The sequence below is a fragment of the Crocodylus porosus genome, unplaced genomic scaffold, assembly GCF_001723895.1.
Source record: "Crocodylus porosus isolate Cpor-Errol unplaced genomic scaffold, CroPor_comp1, whole genome shotgun sequence".
Classification (NCBI taxonomy): domain Eukaryota; kingdom Metazoa; phylum Chordata; order Crocodylia; family Crocodylidae; genus Crocodylus; species Crocodylus porosus.
Genome location: NW_017728949.1, coordinates 80,667,408 through 80,693,982, shown reverse-complemented (window position 1 = coordinate 80,693,982; position 26,575 = coordinate 80,667,408). Strand labels below are relative to the sequence as shown.

The window sequence follows — 26,575 nt, the reverse complement described above, 5'->3', positions numbered from 1 at the left end:
AGAATTCACATGAATATACTGAGGTGGAAAAAAATCTTTTGGGGTTAGATACACAAAACAGGAGGACATAGAGACGTTTCTGAGGTTTTTACATCTAACTTATCATTTATTTTGGTTTTAATAACCTGGAACATTATTATTATCATTTTATTTCTGCAAGGAAACAGAACCAGGCATTATTGATTAATAATATAACATTCCTAGGAACATGGTATATACAATAGAAATTGGGGGGAGCACTAATCCTCCCTAGCTGGGGTAAGGAAAGGGTATTTAAAAGAAATTGTACCAGAAAGCACTTGCATAAGGTAGACAGAAAATTGCGAATTTGTGTATTTTATCTTTATGGATGGAGTCTAAAATTATAAGAATATGGATGTTTTCAAGGAGGCCTTCTGTCACACCTTCATGCTGGGTGATTTAAGCAAGAAGTGGTTTCTAGAAACCACAAGCAGTCTGCTCTAGGTAGTTGTTTGTCTTTTAGGCTCTAGGGCATGAGCTGGGCTGGGTCCAAAACCTTTTTTTATTTGTTGATTCTTACTGGGGGCAATGAACCGGGTTCTGAGGTAAGGCCCCCTTGTTATATCTACTTTTCTGCTGACGTAATTCCTTTTATGGTTCCTTGCTTGGAATCTTTCCTTATCTACGTAGAGTATTACAAAAGATCAACAGGCTGAATTTATTCTTTGGATAGAATAATTTTTTCAGCATGAACTATTTATCTAAATTAAAAGGGCAGCACAGCTCAATTAATTTAGTTTTGCAGGTAAAACAGAAACACATCGTGGCCAGGTGCAGGCATTACACTTCTTATGGTTCAGGTGGTCGGAAACCTTTCTTCCATGGAGCGCTCATGTTCCTGCTGCCTGGCGCAACCTCCTGGGCTGCGTGCGTCTTCCCAGAGCTCAGCAGCAGCTGGCAAAACACACTGGGCAGCCCAGGAGGTTTGCACTGGGCAGCGGGGACATGAAGGAAGGGCTGGACCCACTGGAGCCCGATCCTTCCTTCTACAGGGCTGGGCCTCCCCTGGTTGGCTGTCAGACACAGGCCTCCAGCCCTCTGCCATCACTGCACTCTTCCTTGCACTCAACCCTAAGCTTCCAGCAGAGTCCCAGAGGGCATCACCGCAGCACGCCCAGCAGCCTGGGGGTTTGTTCCTGACAGCCAATCAGGGATGGTCCTCACTCGCCCACCCTCAGCAATCTCTGGCATGCTGGGAAGAACGCAGGAGCACTCCTGCTTCCTTGTCGCAGCCAGGGCAGGCATCTGCTTGCTCCCTTCCCCCCACCAAATATGCATTGCATTCGCTCCCGATCCATTCGACACACCTTAGAGAAACCTGCCTAGATTGGATTGATTCTCCCTCAGGCTTTTTGAATGTCTGCACTGAGTTAGCCCTATATACATCTGTACATCATCTGACTGTGAAGCCTTGTGAATATTTCTTTTTTATTAGCTCCATCTAATGGTTGATCTTATTTTTACAAGCTGCTTATAAATATTCCACAAGGATGTCTTATGTTAAATCCTTTTTAATAATAAAAAGGGAACATATATTTCGTTTTAAAATGAACGATGGAAAATTTGTGACAATGGTGTGCATGTGTGTGTGCGCGCGTGTGTATCTGTGTGTTAAGGATATGGAAAGCAAAGAGACTTGAAAGCAATGCCTTTAGGACTTTACCTAACAGATTTAGATTCTGATCTTAGATTTGCAGACATGTATCACTGTGTAACCTGTTAAATTAGCTACTGCCTTTTCATATTTTAGGAGGGAGATCAAATTGAAATTACTTTGCTGAAATTTATTGTAAGTGACTCCATGCTGAAATATTTGGGAACGAGAGTACCCTAAAGTATTTATCAGTGAAAGTGCTTCTTTGTATTTGTTGAGAGGAAATATTTTTTTTCTGGGAAAACAATCCATTTTCAAATGAGGGGGGAGGGAGAATACATTTGAATATTTAAATAATTTAAAAATAGGGAAATTGGATTATCAGTAAGAACAGTTGCACAGTGGGTGATATTCTCCCCTGACCGACTCCTGTGGGATTATGCGCCACTCCTCCATATTGTTGCAAATGCTAATAGGTCAGATGCTGAGAATGGAAATACAGTAAAGGTAAGTCCAGGGGAAAGCACACATGTTTATTACTAGATTTGGACAATTCTTTTTGCTTCCACATGAACATGAGACCACTTAGTTTTGATATGTATGCTAGTCCATTGGTTGTGCCCTCATTTCCCAGTCTCCAATGGTATATGAAGGCCAAGTGGAGTGTTTACTTTAATTCAGACTCTTCTTTCACATATTCTCTGCTTATTCTCACTGCTATATACAAAAAATTCAGCTTAAACAGTGTTGCAACTTATACACTTTCATAATGCACAGCACCTGAAGTCTGGGCCAACTGATGTGCTTTAGTTTATTAGTTTCTGGCTCTGGGTAATTTAAATTGCCATTAAGATTCCACTTGTTTCCAGACAGTAATTCACTTGAGTTTTAGTCTGGTTGCAGTTAAAATATACACATAGGCTACAAAATATTTTTTCAATACACTTGGATTAACTAGGTCTGACTGCTTATGCACACAAAAAAGAAAATAAAGTGATAAAATAGGTCACTGTGAACATCAGGATGTTACTGCTGAATTTTCCCCATAGGCTTTTCTCATCCTTCCCTCGGATTCATTCATGGATAGAGAATTCCTTTTTCAAAAAACAATTAGTTAACCACAGTTTTATCATTTTGATGATGCCTGAGATAAATCTAAAACACCCTAATTCTGTAGCCAGAAAAAATGACATTCTGATTGCCATTGACTTTGAGGCAGAAGGCAGAGTATAATATTGCATCTTAGGTCTGGGACAGACATTGCATAAACCGGTTTGAGCCAAATCAGTGAAGTCTGATACTACAGTCAACCAGGTTTATCTCAAACCAGTTTCAGCCATTTTCAAAGTGATTTATGTGCACTGAACTTCTGTTCTGTTACAGGTTTGAACCAGTTTCTGATCACTTAAACTGGTTTATGTGTAATGTCTGTCCCTAACCTTACAGACTAACTAAATCAGAGACGTACAGCATAAACTTTCAGAAGCCCAAGCCAACATCTGATGAAGTAAGCGTGGACTCAGGAAAGCTTATGCTATACATCTTTGTTTTAGTTAGTTTATAAGGTACAAATCTACCCTATCTTCTGTCTGACTTCAGATTAATATAGCTAACTTCATCTCATTGTACTTTAAGACACAGACCCATGTACATAGTGGACATGGTATAGTAACGCTTTGTTTTAAACAATGATGATACAAAATGCTTCCTCAGTGAAAGACTGCACTAATGCCAGACCCGACAATGCTAACTTGATGAAACAGCATCAGTGCCCTACAAATCTTTTGAACAGTCAATCTAACCATGATTCTTGTTCTTATATATTTTCTCCCGATTGTAGTAGCCTCTTAGTGAGGAAAAAAACATCTAATATATCCCTATTCACTACCATTTTCCCTCCAAATATAATTTTTTAAAAAGTGTGTGCTGGGGGGCTGCAGCTTAAAAAAGCCAAGTTGAAGATAGTGGATCTGGTTCCCTCCACAGAAATCTAATATAGGTTTTAATCAGGAGGGGATGGGAGGGGGTGGAACATTAAAATAATGAGGCAGTAACTCCCTCTGTACCTGTTTTCCTGGAGACTTTAGGACAAGAGCCATGAGTTACCCCTATGCTGCTCTTTTTAATCTGTTCTGAAAATAGTCAGAAAAGCAATTGCTATATCTATACATGTTATGAAGGTGCTTATTCTGATAACATACCTTACGTCTCAGACAACATCCTTGGGCATGTGTAGACAAAACAGGGGCCCTAAACTGAAGTGGTGGGTTTTAAAAAACACCGTTTCAATTTAGGGCTGATTAAATCCCTGTGTTGTGCACACACCTTACTTGCCTCTGCAGCGGGGAGGAGTGGGCGAGCTGCCAGTGGGTTGAGCAGTCCCCGGGCTATGGAGGAGGGCTGGTGCTTCCCTCCATGGTAGCAGTGGACTTCCCAGGCAGCACCTGCCCACAAGCTTGGGTGGTCCTGGGCAGCACCACAGCTGCAAAAGGAAGCTCCAGCCCCCTGTGCAGCTCAGGCAGGCAGGCACTGGGAGGGGAAGATCAGGCTTGCCACTTTTCTTGGGAGGAGTCCACTTTCCTGTGCTGCTTCCAGGCTGCCTCGAAGGAGTTTTAGTTTGCTGCACCCCAAGTCATTTAAGGCGCATTACGCTGATGAATTTCCTACAGTAGCTGGAATTAACGCACAATACACCGGTGAGGCATGCAAGCACCAACACTAGGGCTGTGCGAAGCTTCACCAGCTGTTTCATTTCAATGCTGTTTCGACTCATTTCTAGCTCGAAACAGTGAAATCAAAATGAAACTAAAGGCTTTGAAACAGCCTCAAAAGGAAACAAGGCCAGCTGAAACATTTCAAAAGTTTCAAAATTTTTGAGTTTCAAAGCAGCAGCCAGGGGGTGGGAGGCAGGGAAGAGCCAGGGTTGCACCCTGAGAGGCTCTGCAGTCCCATGTGGCTCAGCCCAGCGGGGAGTGCAGCCCTGGTTCTCCCCGCTTCCTGCTGCTGGGCTGCGCTTCGTGGGGCTAGTGGAGCCAATTGGAGCACAGCCAGCTCTGCCCATCTTCTGACGCTGGGATCTGCTCCGATCGGCTCCGCCAGGTCCACGAAGCACAGCCCAGCAGCAGGAGACAGGGAGAGCCAGGGCTGTGCTCCCCGCCAGGCTGATCCACATGGGGCTGCGGAGCTGCTCAAAGCGCAACCCCCGCCTCCCACTACCTGGCAGCTGCTCCCTCGGTGCTGGCTGCTGAGTTTCCCAGTGCTTGGGATGGAACCTGGCTGGGGAAGGCACCTTCCCCAGCCGGGCTGAGTTTCCCAGCATTGTGAACTACTGGGAACTGAACCCATTGGTAGGAGGTGCTTCCCCCAGCTGGGCTCAGTTCCTCAGCGCTGGGTCCCAGGCAGCAGGAGCAACCTCCTGTCATCTGGCAGGCAGATCGGGGGCTCACCCAAATCCCTGGGAGGGCTGTGGGGGGCTTTGCCAGACTCCTCCTGGAAGTGCAGGGCCCCAATTTGCCTGCTGGATCACAGGATGCTGCTCCCGCTCCCTGGCTCCTGTTTGTCAGCAGCTTGAGGTTCAGTTTCCTACAATCTCCTGAACCTATCTCCTTGAAACTTGGCAGGCTTCATGCCCTCAGAAGCCGCCACCATCCTTGCATGTTTAATCAGAATCAGGCATGAAATGACAAAGTTACTGGCTGTTTCGTGCTTCACCATTATAACCTATTGGTGAGTGCTTCCCCATTATAGCCTATGGGCGAAAAGTTGAAACAATGTTGAAACAGCAAAACCATTTTGATGAAATGGAATGAAACAGTGCTTTCGAAACAAAATGAAATTCTGTTCCATTGAAACAGAAGTCAAAGTGAAATGCTGCTGTTTCTCATACCCCTAACTGACACCATTAAAGCGGTGCAAAAGCATTTAGCCCACTTTAAAGTGTTGTACACACACGCCTCTCATTTAGTCTACACATGGCCCTTGTCACTATAGCACATGAAAATCCTTAAAGGATTAAAGCTAATTATCTTGCTTTTATCAGCAACCTAATTATCAGCATTTATATCTCTTGCTTAAATAAATATAAACATTCCCATTTATAAGAGGACAGGTGCTTTATAATCGGCTCTTATACAACAGTATATTTTAAGAACTTCCCTCTCAGAAGATCTGGAACTTTATCTTTAGGAAGTTTAGGGATCAATCCTACCCTCTGGGAGGCAGTGGCCCACATGCTTGAGCCAGTGTGGGGTTCTATTTGTTTCAGTACAGATCAAGACTTATGTAGGACACTACTGAGGTTTTCTTGGTGATTATAGTTGGTCATGATTTTTCAAATTTCAAATTACTATAGAAATTTCACAATTGAAAAAGAAAAGGAGAAACATTGCTGAAGATTTCCTGATCCTTCTCAGTTTCAGAGTGATACAAGTTGCTTGCATTTTTTGAATTAGAATACATTTGAAATTTAAAAAACAAATCTTAAAAAAAATCCTTCTCCATTTCATGTCTGATTGAAATATACCATGTTAATAATATTAAATGCTCAACATATTCTCTATTGAGAACCAAAGCATTTTAATTTATTTCGCACTAAAATAACAATATCATAATTGAACCTTAAAGTGGGCCAGACTTTTGGAAAGCAGAGCTCTCCTTCAGGACAACAAAAGTGGGGAAGAGATTGATTAATTGCAAATTTTGGACAAAAAAAAAGAACTCTAAATAACTTCAATCAGCTGTGTTCATCTGTAAGGAAAGAGAAAAGCCACTGTGGACAAAGATTAACTCACCAGAGTTGCAAGCAGCTGCTCGAGCCCCGAGGCTGCAAGGAACCATTTAGGGATCCTTCTTCTCCTGGTGTTCCCGGAGGGGACAGGGAGAAAGCCTGAGCTCCAAGAAAAAAAGAGACCTGGAGCAGGCCAGTGAGGGATACCCAGAACCGGAAGGTGCTGACTCAGCCAGAGAGTGGCAGAGACGACTGAAGGCACAGAGGGAGCAGTTAGGAAGGTTTTTCAGAGAGGTAGTTCTGTTGAGAGAGCTGCCAGAGAAGAAACCATGAAGGAGCAATTCTCAGGGAAACTGAAATTGCCACAGGGCAGTCCCCAGAGACAAGCAGGGAAGGAGGTACCGTAAAGATCCTAATAGCAGGTCTGAGAAGAGGTGCCATAAAGACTGGACTATAAGGGCAGGAAGAAGTCAAAGTTTGTTTTCTTTTCTCTTTTCTTTGGAGTGGAAGAGGATTCCTCCCAGATATAGCAGGATAGTGAGATGAAACTATCTGGACAATAGGCCAGGAAAAAAACTGTTAAAATACAAGTCAGTTCCTTGTGTTGCTTCAAGCCTGATGGAGGATAACCAGGCTCAATGTGGTTATTGATTTGTCAGACCCAGAAGCATAAGAAATGTCTAGACAGCTCTGAGGCTAACTATATGGGCTGTGAATTAAGACCTGGTGTAACGGGCGAGGGTGTAGGGGTTGGTGGAGCCCTCACTACACTGAGGCAGGCATCAAGACCAACAAGGTCAAAAGCTACATGCCCAGGCATTTATTTTCTTCCTTAACAACGAATTGTGGCAGGCAAGGTCATGGGTGTGTGGAATGTTCCATCAAGATGTCATGGCGGGCTTCAGACAGCTGGCCGAAGTGATAAGACTGTCTTAGTACAGAAAAGCGAGTAAGAAAGAGAGGAAACCACCAGAGATTGAATGAATACAGAAAAATTGAGGCAAGTATCTGGCCCAAAATAGGTGGGTGGACCTTGGTGAGAGCCCTGCTTTGGACATCATCATTTAGTACTTAATATTCCTCATCTCACAGGCCAACATAAGGATACTATATGTACATAATAAAGCAACTACATCATCACTCATAGATTATAATATAACACAAAAAATCTGCTAAGAATAGCCTGCTTCTACTTCAAACAACCCAAATGTCATTACAATGTATAATGGATATGTAACAATGGTCTTTATTATTCCATTCTTTTTAATATGGAATTATATACCTCAGCATCATACTCCCAGAGTTGATTTCCTCTCATATGATGGCATTTCAGCATGATCACAGGGCCATTGAGTCTAGAAACATCCAGGCATAAATCATCTGTCCGTATCTCTTTGTCAGCTGTATAAGAAAATACCTGAAAACATGAGACAGTTAAAATTATAAAGAATTTAAGAAACAGACATGTTTAAATTGTTGCCGAGTTGTAGCATACTTCATTTTCAGGTAAGGCACTAAACTACAAGCAGTTTCTCCTTTTATGTTAGGGAGCCCTGAAAAGTATTATATTTCATCAAAGTGACATGTTCTAAGTTTGAGAAGTAATGAACGTACAGCCCTGATGAAATGAAGACTTAATGAATTGCTTAGATTTTTATTTTGAGAATACCATTAAAGAGCACAAAAGAAATTAATAATAACACATACTGGTGTTTTCAGAAAGTATTTTGTAGGACGATTTTTAATTTTTTTTTAAATTGACCCAGTTATAGAAAGAATTAGAATTTTTTGACCCTAAGCACTTAACTACTGGTATTTAATTTCCTGTACTAAAGACCATTATACTGGAATAACTGAGAACACTGGATCACCTGAGAAAGTTATGAGTAAATTAATGGGAAAATCATGTCACAATAAACAAAACCATGTCAAACTGGTGCTATTGGAAATTCATGCCTACATTATAAAAATATCTTAAAAGAATGTTAGTGAAATCAGTATTTAAAGCTATTAGAAAACACCAGGATGGAAGTAATGGTAACTGAACAAAATTATTACTCTGTAGAGTGCATCTATATATGTGCTTTACTGTGGAGTAGACTAATCAGCAGTGCAATAAAGTGTCACCATTTACACATGCTTCCATACTGTGTCCAGTTCTGGGCACTGCACTTCAGGAAGGATGTGGATGAGCTTGAAAGGGTACAGAGAAGGGCCACCCATATGATTAGGGGCCTGGAGGATAGACCCTATGAGGAGAGACTCCAGGAACTGGGTCTGTTCAGTCTGATTAATAGAAGACTGAGAGCTGACTTGATAGTCACTTATAAGTATGTCAGGGGTGAACAGCAAGATTTAGGGGAGCAACTCTTCAGGAAGACATCCCTTGGGAGGATGAGAACCAATGGGAACAAGCTAATTGAGGAATAATTTAGGCTGGACATAAGGAAAAACTTCTTTTCTGTAAGGGTGACTAGAATCTGGAACACACTCCCAGCAGAGGTGGTGTAGTCACCATCCTTGGAAGTGTTCAAGAGGAGGCTGGACAAGCACTTCGTTGAGCTCAATTGAGCCCAATAACCTCCTGCCCATCACAGGGCACCAGACTTGATGATCTTACGGGGTCCCTTTCAGTCCTTTGATTCCATGATTCTTTGATTCAAGGGTGCAGTAAACTAATGAACTATGCCATAAGACAGTACTGTCAGTGAGTACTATCTTACTGTGGAGTAATTAACTGCAATAAAATGCACATGTAAATGCTGACCATGGGTACAAATTGCACACGGTCAGCCCAAACAGCCAGAAAACAGACTCCTGCCTGCTTCCTAGCCACACGGCTGTGCAGTTTCAGCACCCTTATGCCTCAGCCAGCCCCTCTGCTGCCCAATGCCACCATCTGGAGCCTGGGGCTGACCCCTTCATGCTCCCTGCCAGCCCAGGGCCTGCTCTACCCCATCTCAAATTGCTGCTGTACTGGGAACGTGTAGATGCTGTGCCCTGGAGCAGTTTACTCTGGCTCAAACTGCTCTGGAGTTTATTGCCTTGCACGAATTGCAAGTGTAGATGATCTAATACAGTAATGAGACGCTTTGACTTTACTTATTTATCCAAACATCTTCAGAACAAATGAGAAGATTTTGATGAGACTGTTAAGCTGAGACCACACAGAGAACAATAACTATTTGTTACAGCCATGTTTTAATATACCAGTAATGGTTCCATACAAGTATAGAGTAATAGTTGAGATACAGGAGTTCTTGAACCAGAACTTGGAGCCTTGCAGTGGATGGAAGGAAGCAATCCTTTGCAATCCTGGGTTCAAGTTATTTTTCCTGATCCTGTGACCACAGAAATTTTTCCTTAGCAATATCTACAGAACACACTGTAATCCTGCCAATCATGCTGAAGGGATAATGGGCTCTGCATGCTTTCTATTCCTTAGTTCCTCTCAACCACTGATGGTATTCCCCACTAAAGGAAGGGCTTTGTTTTATTTATTTTAATTTGGGAGCAAAGGAAGAATATTAAGCCAGTCTTGGACAGTCACATCCAGTGCTTGTACTATCTTGGTAAGCCACAAATCCTAGAAACTCTTCTAGCTCTTTCATCAAGCTCTTCTACAGTGCGAGTCACCACATTTTCACTGCCAGCTTTTGTGATTACGCATCTCTCCCAGCACTGACCTAAAAGGAAAAGGCTAAGTTTAGGCATTCTCCCCTTAGAACCCAGATAAAGGGAATCAGTGGTGCCAACTGGTCCTCCAGTACCATCAGTTCCCCTAGCTTCACTTTGAATGGCTTGAGACACAGGTCAAACAGCTCCTACATTCAAGTCAACAATATCAATGCATCTTATTATTACTCAGAAGCCCTTCTTCACCTTCTGAAAAAAGCCTGGTACTGCCCGCATACTCTCTTAATGCTTTGGGTTTTACCATTCTGTTTTAGACTTGTCAGCACTACCAATAGATATGCTCTCCTCTGCATCTGACTCTGTGTCTTGCAATAGGTGTTAATATGAGTTTCAGCCGCTAATACCTCCTCCGGTGAGCCAGCTGTACAAGAAAGTAGCACCTAACCTTCCAGCTCTTCAGTCCAGCTGAGTAGCATGTGATTGGTCCATGGGCCCAATCCCGCATGCCTGGGTATGGCTGCAGAGCAACTTTTTGCACATCAAATCTAACCCTACACATGCCAGATCTGGCCCCAGAGCAAATCTGTGGGTGCTGGATCAACCCTACACACATCAGATCCAAATCCACGTTCACGAAATCTGTATGCAGAGTGACCACATGCATAGAACCATAGAAAATCATGGACGGAAGGGACCTCTGGAGGTCATCTAGCTCAAAGCAGGACCATCTCCAACTAGATCATCCCATCCAAAGCTTTGTCTAGCTGGGTTTTAAAAACCTCCAAGGATGGAGATTCCACAACCTCTCTGGGTAACCTGTTCCAGTGTTTTACTATCCTCCTAGTGAGACAATTCTTCCTAAAATCTAACCTAAACTTTCCTTTTTGCAACTTGAGACCGTTCCTTCTTGTTGTCATCTACCACTGCTGAGAATAGCTTAATTCCATCCTCTTTCAAACCTCCCTTCAGGTAGTTGAAAGCTACTATTAAATCCCTTCTCAGTCTTTTCTTCTCCAAACTAAATAAGCCCAGTTCCCTCAGCTTCTCTTCAGAAGTCATGTGCCCCAGTCCCTTTGCCTTTTTTGTTGCCCTCTGCTGGACTCTCTCCAATTTTTGCACATCTTTTCTATAGTGGGGGCCCAACACTGAACACAGTACTCCAGATGTGGCCTCACCAGTGCAGAATACAGGGAAATAATCACTTCCCTTGACCAGCCAGTAACAATGCAGTCTAGTATGCTGTTAGCCTTCTTTGCAACAAAGGAACACTGCTGGCTCATATTCAGCTGGTTATCCACTATGACTGCCAGGTCCTTTCCTGCAGAGCTGCTGCCCAGCCAGTCAGCCCCTGGCCTGAACTTAGGGAATGGGATTGCTCCATCCTAAGTTCAGGACTTTGCACTTGTCCCTGTTGAACCTCATGAGATTTCTTCTGGCCCAGTCCTCCAATTTTTCTGGGTCACTCCGGATCCTATCTCTACCCTCCAGCATATGTACTACTTCCCCCAGCTTGGTGTCGTCTGCAAACTTGCTGAGGGTGTGCTTTATGCCATTGTCTAGGTCATTAATGAAGACATTGAACAAAATGGGCCCCAGGACTGACCCCTAGGCACTCCACTTGATACTGGCTGCCAACTAGACATCAAGCAATTTATTACTACTCTCTGAGCCTGATGCTTCAGCCAGTTTTCTATTCACCTTACAGTCCATTCTTCCAGCCCATTCTTCCTTAGCTTTCCTGTGAGAATGCTGTGGGAGACCATATCAAAAGCCTTACTAAAACCAAGGTATACCACATTAATTGGTCCCCCTGCATCTACAGAGCCAGTCTCCTCATCATAGAAGGCAATCAGGTTGCCCTTGGTGAATCCATGCTGACTGTTCCTAATATCTCCTTCTCCTCTAAGTACTTAGAATTGGATTCCTTGGGGACCTGCCCCATGATTTTTCCAGGGACTGAGGTGCAGCTGACTGGCCTGTAGTTCCCTGGATCCTCCTTTTCTTCCCTTTCTTAAATATGGGCACTATGTTTGCCCTTCTCCAATAACCTGGAACCTCTCCTGATTGCCATTAATTTCTAAAGATCATGGCCAGTAGCTCCCCAATCTCATCAGCCAATTCCCTCAGCACCCTCAGGTGCATCCCATCCTTCCCCATGGACTTGTACATGTCCAGCTTATCTAAAAAGTCCCTTATCTGTTCTTTGGCCACTGGGAGTTGCTTATCTCCTCCACTTACTGTGCTGCTCAGTGTAGTAGTCTGGGAGTTGACCTTGCTTGTGAAGACTGAGGCAAAGGCATTCAGCACTGCAGCCTTTTCTGCAGCCTCTGTTACAAGGTTGCCTTCCCCATTCAGTAACGGACCTACACTTTCCCTGATCCTCTTCTAGCTACTGGCATACTTGAAGAAACCCTTCTTGTTACCCTTCACATCCCTTGCTAGCTGCAACTCCAAACGTGCTTTGGCCTTTCTGACTTCATCCCTGCATACCCAATCAGTGCTCTTATACTCCTCCCTAGATATTTGTCAAAGTCTCCACTTCTTACAAGCTTCCTTTTTGTGATTTAGTTTACTGAAGAGTTCCCTGCTAAGCCAAGCTGGTCTTCCACCATACTTGCTAGTCTTCCTGTGCATCAGGATGGCTTGTTCCTGCACTCTCAGTAACAAACTTTTTTTTTTATGCATACATAAGGCAAATACTAATATAAATTTCAAAATAACAAGCATTGGTTATTTCCTAAGTACATCTTAAGAGCATGCCAGATCTGACTCCAGATGCCAGCCTGACTCTGCAAGCCAATCCAACTCAGTGCATGGGACCATGTCATTTGGCCCCCACAGGTCCAGAAATGTAATGGGAGGAGCAATGGCAGTGTTGCTTGCCACAGTTTCCAGAGCCACAACAATTCATGCTACCATTCATCCCCCTCCCTCAACTGCCAAATTTCTGGAACATTGGAGCCCTGTGGGCCAGATGAGAGCTCTGTGGACTGAGCACCCTCATATAAGAAACTTGGCTGCCATGACCACCAACTCTTCCAATTCCCTCCCTGCTATGCTGTGCAGCCCTCAGGACAATGACCTTAAGGATGTGTCCTCTTTTTTTTTACTATGGTCTTCACCTGGACAGCCATCAGAGTTAAAGTACTTTGGTTTAACATCTCCTTGAGGTTAAACACTTCTGCATCCCAAGTACTTCATTTTTGGAACCTACCATGAAGAGCTTCATTTAACAGGAGTTTGGCTTAGTATTCAAATTACACTGACTGGATTTTTTTTATGTGACTTAGTACAATCAGAGATATTAAATAATGGTTCAGTGGCATGGCTTTAATTGCTCTCAGCCACTCAGTTGATGAAGATCTTCCAATATCCCCAGGGTTTGCAAAGGTACCAGCCACCACTTGCATATTCTCGCCTGAGAGAAAATCCCTGAGGCCACTTTGAAGTTTTAAAAGCATTGTTTTAATCTGAAACACATTTGGCACAGGCAAGTGCTCAAACATGTTTTTTTTTTTTTAAGTGAAAAGGAGGCTTTGAAAAGACTCGGCTATGAATACCAATGTGGAATTGTATCCCATGATACAGTATTCTTTAGAAGCTGTGAGCCCACTTCAATTTTAAAGTGACTTAATTACATATCATATATTTTATATATCACTATTACAATCACCTTTCTGCCCTCTAGTCCTTCTTCCCCTCACCCATTTTGTGTTAAAAGGAAGTCCCAGATCTTTGAAATACTAATTAATATCATTTCTACTTGGTGCACACTGAATGTTGCCACTGTTTCTAACAGTGCTGGACACTTTTATTCAGCTACAGGATTATTAAACTATTTGAAAATTAAAGACAACTACATTAACAACTGCTGGTGGAAGCTTTGGAAGAGATTCAGGTAGCAACTTCAAAAAACTAAGTTAACTGTCACCAATTCTGGGAGGTCTTTAACAGCATGGAAGTGATACTTATTTAGTTGTATTTATATGAACATAAGATAAACTTAAGAAACAATGAATGCTTGTTCATTTGAAATTCATATTAGCATTTGCCTTATATATGCATAAAACAAAAAGTTTACTACTTAAAATAAATTAATCAGAATAAATAAAACAGTTTAATATGCCACGGTTTTTGCTTCCCTGGTGATAAGTGGCAAACGGCCCAGTTGGCAGGGGCCCTCTGCCAATCAGGAGTGGGGAGAAGCAAGTGGCAAAATTAAAAGCATTAAAGGAGTTGCTGTAGGGGGCCCTTCCAGTGCAATTTATGGAGATCCCTAGCTATTAACTGAGCTATTTGGTACAGGTCCATCACTGCTGCTTTTGCACAAAGTCTGATCTATTAGGCATGGAACAGAATACCCAATGGTTTGGGGTCTACTGGTCAGATCGGTGATGGAATGATGATTTTGTAGGCACTGATGGAGCTGAGGAGGGGTTAAGCTGCTCAAATCTGTTAAGACTGGGTGCATCTACATGAGATACTTACCGCACAGTTGATTAATTAAATGCTTAGTAAATGTCTCAGTCTCTACATGTGCAGCCATATTAGGCGGCAGTAAACTTAAAACCACCACTATAGAATAATAACTGTGAACACAAGTACTATCCTCTGACAGTGTTAGTTAGTGCACTGCACTGCACTGCACATGTAGATGCTGAAAAGGATGGCTGGGGCATAAAGGAGCTTCAGTTGCGGGGGATGCCTGCTGGTTAACCTATCACTGAAGCACCCTTGTGCCCCAGCCAGCCTTTCTGCAGCACACTGAGCCCAGTTGGAGCAGCCCTGGGCTGACAGGCTGACTTCCTGGGCCCCCTCACAGCCTGGGTGCTGCTACCCTGCTCAACGGCCTGTGGTCCAAGTGCATGTGTAACTCGTGTGCCTGGGAGCTTCTTGGGAGCAATAAACTGTGGAGCAATAAGTTCTGCAGTTATTGCTGCATGTTAATGACTCATATAGACATGCCCAATGAAGCATTTGCTGGCATACCCAGAAGAAGCTTTTTAGACTCCTAGGAAATCTTTAAGGCAGGGGTGGCCAATTATTTCAGCTCGAGGGCCGCTTAATGAGTTAGTGGGCTGTAAAGGGCTACACACATAAAATCTTTACAAAGATATCTTTTAAAAAAGTTATAGATAATAAACAAGTAATTTACTAAAAATCAAACATCATCTATAAAATATTTTAATTTTATTTCAAAAAAGTATTTTTGTCCTGATTTATGGGTTTTTTTGAGTAGCATATAAAGAGGTAATTACATACTAGCTCAAAATAATGTCCCACCAGGAGCAGTGCAGCAGGGGCAGGAGAACAAGGAGTGGGAGGTGCTGGAGGCAGGGGGAGCCAAGCAGCCTCACTGATACTGGATCAGCACCAATCTAAAGAAAGTTGACTGTATTGGACATCAGCCTGATGTGGCCAATGATTTGACTAATAAATGCCCATGATGTGTGCACCTGTAGTGCAGCACGCAGGCAGTGAGGGGCATAGCCCAGCAGCTTGGAGAGTGGTGTGCAGCTGGTAAGTCTGTTGTGGTAGAAGGAGAAGGAAAGGGCGTGGGGGGGCAGATCAACACTCCCTGTGGTAAGGGAAGGAGTGGGGCAGGGGTTGGAGAAGGCACTGCCCAGCTGGGGAGAGACAGGGTGGGGTGGGGCATGGGGCAGAACTCCGGCTCATCTGGGGGGCTGCGCGCACCGCAGGAGGGCACAGGGGGCATGTGCCCCCAGATCTGCATGGGGGTGGTGCAGCTGCAGCCTAGGGCCAGGCTCTTCCAGGCTCTTCCTGGCTGGGCTGGGCTGTGCTTGGGGTAGGTGGCAGTGGTGCTGGGAAATATGGGGGGGGGCTGCAGCCACGCCAAATTTTGCTGTAGCCCCCCCATCCGCCCCTCCCAGCGCCGCCCCAAAGCAGCCCCAGCCTTACCCCCCACAACACACTGGGAAGAGTCTGGCTCAGCCCTGGCCCCAGCCTGCAGAGGCAGCCCCATCGTCCTCCCCACGCAGATCCGGGAGCACATGCCCCCCGTGCCCTCCTGGGGTGTGCACAGGGGTGGGAGCCATCCCCCCTGCACCTCCTAGATGAGCCACAGCTCTGTCCTGGCTGGACAGAGACTACCCCAGCCCCGGCCCCACTCCCCTCCTCACTGCAGAGGGTGTTCATCTGCCCCCTCATGCCTCTTCCCTCCCCACTCCCCTTCTACCATAACTTACCAGTTGCACACAGCTGTATCAGAAATCAGATTGGTATCAGCCAATATGCCCCCTTAAAAATTGGCTATTTGTATCGGCCTGCAAAATCTCTATTGGTGCACCCCTAGTTCAGATACAACCTCTTCTTGTTTTTCTTTTCATATATCTAGGCAAAGATACATTTTTATTACAACATGAAGCATGTGCTTAAGTGCTTTTTTGGATCAGGACTAGAACAGTCAGCCCTGGGTGACTAATCATGAAATCAAGTTTTATATGTAATCCATCTGGCAAATGCTTGAACTGCAGATTTCTGTACCCAGAAGAAAATCTGCTGTCTTCTTGAATATCTCTTATGCTAGCATTTACCAGACCCAGTCCTGCACAGTTCTTAAAACCAAGGAGATCTGACATATTTAAAACAGCACTGGCCTCTTTTTAATATCCAAAACTTCAGTAAGATCTTCCTTCAAATTAAATATTTAACAAATTATGTGCAATTAATGTGTGGTACAGGGGTGACTAATTGAAATGTTTTGGAAAACTGCTGTTCCAAGGACATGTTTATGAACAATTGTTACTAAAAATGTGCATATAATATACTATAAGTGCAGGGTGCTGCACTTAGGAAGTAGGAATCAGCAGCACACTTATAGAATGGGAAACTCCCTTCTTGAGAGCACGGAGGCAGAAAGGGATCTTGGAGTCATTATTGACTCCAAGATGAATATGGGCCGACAATGCCAGGTCACAGTTGGCAGGGCTAACTGGACCTTGTCGTGCATCCACAGATGCATCTCAAGTAGAGCCAAGGAGGTGATCCTCCCCCTTTATGCGATGCTGGTCAGGCCGTAGCTGGAGTACTGCGTCCAGTTCTGTGAGCCCCACTTCAGGAGGGATGTGGACAGCATGGAGAGGGTCCAGAGAAAGGCCACCCACATGATCCGGGGACAACAGGGCAGACCAAAGACTGTGGGACCTAAACCTGTTCAGCCTTCACAAGAGAAGGCTGAGGGGGGACCTGGTGACTGTTTATAAACTCACTAGGGGGGACCAGAAGGGTTTGGGGGAGACACTGTTTCCCCTAGCGCCCCCTGGCATAACAAGGAATAATGGACACAAATTATTGGAGAGAAGGGTTAGATTAGACATCTGCAAGAACTGCTTCACAGTTAGGGAGGCTAGGAGCTAGAACCAACTTCTAAGGGAAGTGGTGCTGGCTCCTACCCTGGGGGTGTTTAAGAAGAGGCTTGATGCCTACCTGGCTGGACTCAATGGAGTCCAGTTTTTTCTCCCGCCCACGCGGGGGGTCGGACTTGAAGATCTACAAGGTCCCTTCTGACCCTACTTCTATGATTCTATGACTATATACTGGGAGCATTTACACAAGCTATTAAGGTGAAGCAATAACTCTGACACTTATTGCGCTGGAGTTTATTGCTTTTAGGTGTGCATTTTTCATGTGTGCTGGGGACCACAGCACATTGAGCCATGTTGCAGCAGCCCCGGCTGGCAGGGAATCCAGGGGGTCAGCCTGCCAGTCTGGGGCTGCTCCAAATGGGCACAATATGCTGCAGAAGAGCTGGCTGAGGCATGAAGGTGCTCCGGTTTGGGGTTAGCTGGAAGGCAGCTGGCACTGAAGCACCTTGCACCCCAGCCATCTCTGTCATTGTCTACAAGTGCCATGCTTAGGAGTAAAAAACTCTGCAGCAGGGTAGTACTTGTACTTACAAGTATTACCCTGCTGTGGAGTTAATTAGTTTCCTGTGGCATAGTAAGGCCCACATGTAGATGTGAGATGTTTCCTGCAGAGATAATTAGTCTACTCCACAGTAAATGTCTCATGTAGATGTGACCAATCAAAACAAATCTCCTTGGTCTAAAGATTATCAAGCCTAAAACACTCCACAGCCAGGCAGCTAAAATCAGTAAGTACAAGAAACAGAACAAAATCACTTTTGCGAATATATCAGGAATAAGATATCTTGTTGCATTTTCAAAACTAATAAGTTATACATTTGTTGTCTAATGCTTTCTTATTATGAGTTTGTTGCCAAGAGACAGAACAGCAGTCAACATTATGCACTTAAAACAAAATCTACAGCTTTTTGTCGGGGGGAGGAAAGCTTTTTACATTATGCATGCTAAAAAAAATCTGAAAAACAAACACTTCCAATAATAATAGTAATAATAATAAACTCCCCTCACAGTACTCAATATGTCAAAAATAACTTATATTTCTGTAACATTACAAAAATATGCAAATCACATTAGGACTAATAAAGACATGAGAAATTTCAGCACAGAAGGTATATTTAGAGAAATATATAAACCCCCCCTGAAAATAGGGGCTTATAATAAAAAGGATATTAGTGTTATAAACAGGGATCTGGGTTTTCTGTTCACCATGCAAAAATGTGGGAACAGTGGGTTTCTCCTTGCAGGCTGGCAGATTTGCAGCCTGCAAGGGGCTGGTGGGGAGCAGGAGGAAGAGGGATCAGCCAGGGTTAGCCATGCACATGTGCACATGCACATGGCCATCAGGCAGCCTGGAGCTGAACTCCTGCAGGTAAGTTGGGGAGGAACTGAGGCCCCCATAATGAGGGAGGGAGGGAGTTGGGCAGGGCTAGATCTGGGGCTGGGACTACCTGGCCAGGGTGGTGTGTATGGCTTGGGGCCTAAGGCCATATGCAGCTACAGGGCTGAAGCAGGGAGTGGGATGGGGCCATGGGTGGCGTGTCTGGGGTGTGGGGGGCCCACTCCCTACAACTGTGCCCCCCAGATGTATGCATGGGGCGGGGTGTGTACGAACTGGCCACTGCAGGCTCAGAGCTCCCTGCCCTGCTGCTCTCCCCTGGGGCCTTCACACCCCAGCAGGCAAGGCCCAGAGCAGCAGGGCAGGGCCAGGCAGGGGCAGAGGCCTGTGTCCTTGGGCTGTCGCCATGGCTGCTCTCCACCTCCCCCCTGCCACTTCAGGTGGGGGCTGGGGCTGCTTCCCCCCTGCCATTTTGGGCCAAAGCCAGGACCGGGGCCACTCCCCTCCCCCCCCACCGTGTTGGGATGGGGGCTGCCAGGGCCCATGACCACAGTGGCAGTCATGGCAGCAGTCATGGCCATGATGATGGCCATGCGGGACACAGCCACTGGTCACCCTCCCTCCCCTCTTCCCTGCCAACTGTTGTGGTGGGGGCACTCAGGCCCCTAGCTCCAAGGAGCAGGGCAGGTAGGGGGTGGTGAGGCCAGCACCACTGGCCTTGTCCCCCAGCTCCAGCCCCAGTCCCTGCTGTTATAGCAGTGCTCCACCATGTGGGGTGGGGTGAGGCCAGCGCTGCACAGCCAGCATCCCACGCCCCCCACCACCTCCCAAGAGCAGGGGAGGGGCCATACCTGCGCTGCTGGCCTCAACCACCAGTTCTGTTTTCTGAACATGGTGGTGCTCTGGTTCCTGTCATCCCCCTCTGCCTCCAAGAAGCAGTCCCTGCTGTCATGGCAGTACTCTGCCATGTGTTTCTGTCTGTCCAGAGCACTCTGACTGGCTGCCGAGGCAACTAATCAGAGTGCGAATAAAGTGCTATGGACAGACAGACTAAGGGTTTTATATATTAGAATTGTGACTGAGGCACTGGTAGGCTTCCAAATGGCTTTAAAATAGTAAATATATCAGTAAAACATTCTGTTAAATGATTTCTCTCTCTCTCTCTCTCTCTATATATATATATAGAGCAACATTTCATTTTAATCACAGATTCTAGGGTTTGTAATCAGAGAATTTGTGATTTTTAAACAGAGAAAACCAGGATCCCTGGATGTAAACCTTAATAGGTAGAGGACATAAATATGATGTTTTAGCAGAACTGAAGCTACATTGTGACCTATAACATCTCATCAAAATTATTCCAATTGAAACAAAATGAAATATTCCTTAATTGAGGAACGGTTCTATTCCTATTAACTATTCCAGCTTGTGAGTTTCATACCCTCAAGACTGTCATTCACTGAAGTATGGAAGATACTGACAGGAATGGATATCACATAGTTAATATGTTACAAACCTAACTTTGAAGAATCATTCATCAAAACAACCTGTCCTAATATGAACGTTTGATGGCAACAAGTAAACACAATTTCCTTCCATGTACACAGATACAGGCTCTTGAAGCTCAACAATTATATACAGATGGGAATAGAAATAGGGATTACTTTTTGGTCATTTGGGTCATTAAATACAATAACTAATATCAAACAGAATGGTAGCTTTTGTACGGTTTGAATTGATCTAGAAATCCCTAGGATTACATGTGGAATTAGGTTGTATTCACACAAAGTAATTCTGGAAGATTCTGACCTAAGAATCTCTTCACTATTTTTGTGCTTATACTGCATGCATGTATTTTTTTAATTGTATTCATGGCCTAAACAATAGATGTGGTGATATCATTAATTTTTCAGAAAGCAAATCCATTAACCCAAGCTTTAAATGTAATTATAAAACACAGGAGACTGATAATGAAACCCAACATACAAAAACAATTGGAAAACAATCATTGCACTGAAAGGTATAGTTCTGGACTGAAGCATTTCTTTAGGCTGGGTACCAGAAACCTAAGTTTAGGCACTGGACATTTATTCTGGAACCAAGAAATACCTTAGTAACTTTCATTTTTTAAAAAATGCCAAAATTGTTCAAATTTGACAAGCTTCCAAGAGTTAAGGCAGATATTTGTGTCTATATTTTATGAAAAGTAAACTACTGTATTTTGAACTGGATTTTAATTTGAATTTTTTGTTTCCTTGTATCATTTGCTAAGGCCAAAACATTGTTTACTTCTGGCCTTCGGAAAAAATAATTAGGGAAGATGAACATCAAAAGCATGAAAACTGAAAAAGAAAAAAAAAAGCATGCTAATTAAGGTTTAAAATGTCCAGACTTAAATTAATACCTATTAATTTGGAATTTGGGACTATAAAATGAGGGGTAAGGAACACAGGATTGAATGAGATCTTCAGGGCTATAGAATCTAGTGTCCTGCCACTGTGGGCAACCCTGTCATGCAATGTTAATTGTAATTTATCCATCTCCATATGAGCCTTTAGGCTATCTTTATGTTACATCGTGAGCAGGTGTGTTGCTCCAGGAGGAGTCTTGAGAAACAGTCACACACATAGACACAACTTCTTCCCTCTCACCCCTATGTGGCTGGTAAAAGCAATTTACTGTATCCTTTTACTGGCTTACAGTGCACTTGCTGATACATAAGATCCAAAGGCTATTTCCACTGGTCACTTACTTCCTTTAGATTTTTGCCTGTGAGAAGTGGTGGAAGAGGACTGGGTTCACAGGCTCTCTTTGCAGAGAAGCCTGTCTTCCAGCACATAAGCAATTAAATCCTGTATGATACAGCACCTGCCTATCCAGGACATATTTATTGCAGCACGGAATGTATTACCAAATAAAATAAACTAACCTTCCTTATTGTTTAACATGAACAGCACAGCTAGAGAAAAATTACTAAACATACTAAAACAACTAAATCAAGATAATGTGTAAGCAATTGTTTAGCAAGGAATTTAAAGAAACTTTTGTTTGGAAAACCAAAAGCTCAGTGACTTTCCATAAAGACTTTTTTAATTTTATGGTGGGTACCATCAGATGGTGCTGTTACATGTAATGTGGCATTGCTGGTAAACAAGAGATTAGGTATGCAAAACTGATGTGAAACAGACCAAGGTATGCCCTAATTATTATAATCCTGATCCAGAAGTTGTTACAGTGGGAATCTTGTATACTTTTTACATATTACTCCATAGTGTGATGCATGAAACTACACAGAGTACAGCAGGTAGACAGTTAGAACTGACCTCTTAGAAACAAGCACAATGAATCTTGGGCTTGAAGCTGACACAAACATGACTATGGAGTGCATTATTAATATACGAGGAAGACAAAGTAAGTCACTCTGCTTGAAATTATGATCTGAAAAGCTATGTGCATCCATACTGGCTAAGTACAAAATAACATGATTAATCATGTGTCAAGTGAAATGATTAATTCAACTTTGCACAATTTAGTATGTTGGGATTTCAAGCAATGTTTGACACTTCTTATATTTGGATAATTCAAATCCATTTTAACTGAACACTCACATTAATCATGCACTCACCTTTGCAGGTAAGGTTTGATGGGTGAGCTCTTTAAGAGGAACAAACCATCAATTTAAATGTTCAAGAGTTCTTTAACATACAGCAAAACAGAGTCAATAAAATTCAGCTGACTATGTCTTGCTCTGTGGGCTATTATGTTGACAAACCTTTTTATACTAAAGATCATGACAGTTAGATTATTCTAACAGCCCTCCTGCAGAAAAAAATATAAAGTTTCTGAAACCAGTAACATGAAGAAGGCCAAAAAGTTTGTCCAATAAATGAATCAGAGTTAACATTTAACACACACTTGTAAATGTCCCTGAACAGACAAAACAAAGGGTTAAGCATACAGTTCCCTGTACAATTGTTTATAATGAATAATTGTTAGGTTGCAGTACAAGCTAGAGAGGAAAAAAGGCAAGAAGAATGAAAGGAGACCATACAGTTGGTAGCTATATGATATAATATTTGATAAGCTCAGAGCTTCAACAATCTAGGAACAAATTCTCCTCTGAGATGCACTAGGTGCAATATTGGGGAAATGACAGGAGAACTTCTGCTAGAGTATTTTACCATTCTCCAGGAGAAGTGTAAATTAAGTCTAATGCCAATATTATTGTGCTTAATTTTTTATTTTAATTTTTACAATGTTGAAAGAAATACTAAATGCTCTCTTTAAAAGCACTTAAAATCATGGAGGAGGTACTCAAAGCAATAAGGACAATCAATAACTAGGAATTTCTCAGCAGTGAAAAGTTGCATATGGTCTAATCAAATTTACTCTGGCTGCCATTTTAATTACCTACAAAGTTCCCAATTATTTGGAATTCACTTTTCTTAATTGATTTAAAGTATTATAACAGAAGCCACCAAGCACTTCCCTTTTCTTTTGAAAGAAGTTAACCGTAGAAAGCTGCCTTAAGCAAAACATGCAAACTGAAGTGGATTACATCACCAACTAGTGCAGGGGTGAACAAAATACGAGCTGCTGGCTGGATCCAGCCTGCCAGGCCATTCTGTCCAGCCTATGGGACACCTAAAAAGTTTAAAAGATTAATATTTATCTGCTCCTCGCTGTCTGTCAAAGATGACAGGAGCCAGGCAGCAGGACCCAGGGGAAGCTGGCAGGAGTCGGGAGAAAGGCTAGCCTGGCTTGGTCCCACCCCCAGCTCCCCCACCCCTGCCCCCCCACCTGGAAGTGTCTGCCTGCGACAGCTTTCCCTGCATGCGGCTGCTCCAGCACCATGTGGCCCCTGGCTCTGGCTGCATTGCTGGACTGCGGGAGGAGGGGTGCACTGGTACACTGGGGCCAGGAGCAGGAGGGGGGCAGGTGTGTGCGCGTGTAGTGAGAGAGGCACACAGTGTGTGTGTGTCAGTCTGTCCATGCAATGGGGGAGGGGGAGAGAGAGATAGAGCAATGAAGGAAGGAGAGTGAGTGCGTGTGTGTGTGTGTGTGTAATGAGGGAAACAGAGTGTGTGTGTGTGTGTGTGTAGTGAGGGAAGGAAGGAGAAGGAGAATGTGTGTGTGTCCATAGGGTGAGTCCCACAAGCACACCCCACCATACACATGTACCCACACCCCCCTTGCACTGCCATACATGCAGACCCATGCCCCAACCACCTCCCCCCACACAGCCCTCCACAAACCCCATACCCACCCACTCCACATATCCACACACACCCACATGCTCCCTCACCCCACACCCACCCCCCTGCACCTATCCACCCTGCCACACACCCACAGCCCCCACAAATCTATACCCACCCCCCATGCCTCCCATATCCCCAAAGTATACAAGAGTAAGACTTCATTTTAAGCTGCTGTAAAATCACCTCTGTGTATGCTACACAAACACATGTAAATCAGGACAAAAATATTTTTTGAAATTAAATTAATGAATGTTGTAGATGTTCGTTTTTTAGAATAAATTTGGTATTTTTATGGTTCCAAGATGGCAAAACCCCTTGCTGAAAGGAGTATTTCTGGGTTCAAGGGGAGGGACTTCTGGTGGCAAAGGGTGGGGGCCAGGAGGTAGGACTTCTGTTCTCAAGATGGCAACCAGGGGGCGGGGCACCTGTCAAGGGATGGGCCTACTCATTCGGCCCTCGACAGCTTGTCAAAACTTGGTAAGCGACCCTCCACCCAAAATAATTGCCCGTCCCTGAACTAGTGAATACATGTAAATCTTACCAACTTTCCATTTAGGGCACTTTTAGGAAGCAATAATTAAAGAAGGTTCATGCGTATTTTGCTTAATCACTTTGCTCATTATTCATAGTTTCATAGTTTCTAGGGTCGGAAGGGACCTGAGCAGATCATCTAGTCCGACACCCCAGCCACGACAGGAAAGAATACTGGGGTCAAATGACCCCAGCAAGATGTTCATCTAACCTCCTCTTAAACACCCCCAGGGTAGGAGCCTGCACCACTTCTCTTGGAAGCTGGTTCCAGACCCTAGCCGCCCTGACTGTGAAGTAGCGCCTCCTGATATCTAACCTAAACCTACCCTCTGCCAGCTTGTGACCGTTATTCCTGGTCACTCCTGGCGGTGCTCAGGGGAACAGGGACTCCCCCAATGCCTGCTGATCCCCCCTGACTAGTTTATAACATGCCACAAGATCCTCTCTCAGCCTTCTCTTTTGAAGGTTGAACAGGTTCATGTCCTGTAGCCTCTCCTCATAGGGCCTGCCCTGTTGTCCCCTGATCATATGAGTGGCCCTCCTCTGGACCCTCTCCATGCTGTCGACATCCCTCTTGAATTAAATCTGGAATTTAATTATAGCTGTGGATTTTACTGAAGTACTTTAATACATGATTAGATCCAAAACAAATATGCATTATAAATGCAAAGCACCACCATCAATTGCTAGCATTTCCATCTCCCTTAGTGGCTGTTCCCACTTGTCTACAAGAAGCTACTGCAATTTTATGGACTTCAGAAGGAAAGTATTATTTTGGTTCTCTATTCAGCATGTTAAATAATGATGCTGACCTCTATCAATAATTCTGCTTATTGCAGTAATGTCTAAGGACCAACAGGAATGGGGCTGCATTGTGGGACTTTGTACCAATTCAGCACAGCAGACAGTCCTTCCTCCAAAGAGGTTGCAATCTAAATAGAAAAGACAAACACGGGACAGAGAAAGGCTACAGCACAAGGGCAAAGTGAACAATGGAGTGATGACACAGAACATGTTAGTTCTATGACTCTTTTATTTTAGGTGGGGTTAGTTAGAAGGTGATAATAAGGTGATAAGGAAGGTAAAGTAACTGGAGAAAAACACTGAGGACAGGAGCATGAGGGAAAGAGGGAAAATGCGGAGTGGAGGAAAGTTGAATTACTTTTTAGCAATGTATTGTTTGTCTTTATTTATGACATTTTACTATGGGATTTTGCTGCAGTATAAAAAGAAAATCCCCATGGACTGTACACCATTAGTTATGACTTAGCATTCTTCCCTGGACCTATATGGAAAATCCTCAAACAATTGCAACCCATACTAGAGAAAATCCAACTGTTAAAGCAATCTTTCTAGAACCACCCATCCTAGCCTTTAAGCAGGCACCGGGCCTCGCCAACCTCATCACCAGAAGCAAATTTCCTATGGCCCAAAGCACACCAAATGGATCCAGACCATGCCAGGACAAGGAATGTAAAACCTGCCAGCACATCTCCACCAGCCCACAATAACTACACCCCACAACAGAACCATCACTGTTCCTGGTTCTTACAGCTGCACCTCCAGAAATGTAATATATATCATCCAGTGTACTGAATGCCCTGATGGAAACTACGTAGGAGAAACCAAACAACAACTGTATACCAGAATGAACACACAATGCAAATCTAACAAAAACAAAAATACCCAATTACCTGTGGGTTAACATTTCTCAAAGGACAACCACTCTCTGTTCAATCTCTCAGTTCTAATCTTCAAAGGGAAATTACAAAACACCCTTCATAGATAAGCCTATGAACTTCATTTCATAAATCTACTTGATACAAAAAAATCATAGACTAAATATAGGCGCTGGATTTACAGCAGATTATAACCTGCCTGCCAGTGATAATCCCAGATAACCTCTCTATATTTTATCAGCTACATTTAAGCACTGGTCAACATCAAGGGGAAGAAATAGATTTGGGGCTCCTGAGGCAACTCTCGGCGACTATAAAAGCTAAAGAGGCGGTGGTCATGGGGGACCTAAACTACCCGGACATCTGCTGGGAGACACAGACAGCAAAGTCCCACCGCTCACGCAGGTTT

At 43.8% G+C, this 26,575-nt stretch overlaps 1 protein-coding gene across 1 annotated transcript in view; it reads right to left on the bottom strand.

Annotated features, from left to right (window-relative positions):
- GALNT13 (polypeptide N-acetylgalactosaminyltransferase 13) overlaps nucleotides 1-26,575 on the bottom strand; it is a 176,964-nt gene that overhangs the window by 22,308 nt on the left and 128,081 nt on the right. The window contains exon 10 of the mRNA XM_019553614.1: nucleotides 7,624-7,758. Coding sequence (XP_019409159.1) covers nucleotides 7,624-7,758 — 135 coding nt within the window. The remainder of the gene's footprint in view (nucleotides 1-7,623; nucleotides 7,759-26,575) is intronic.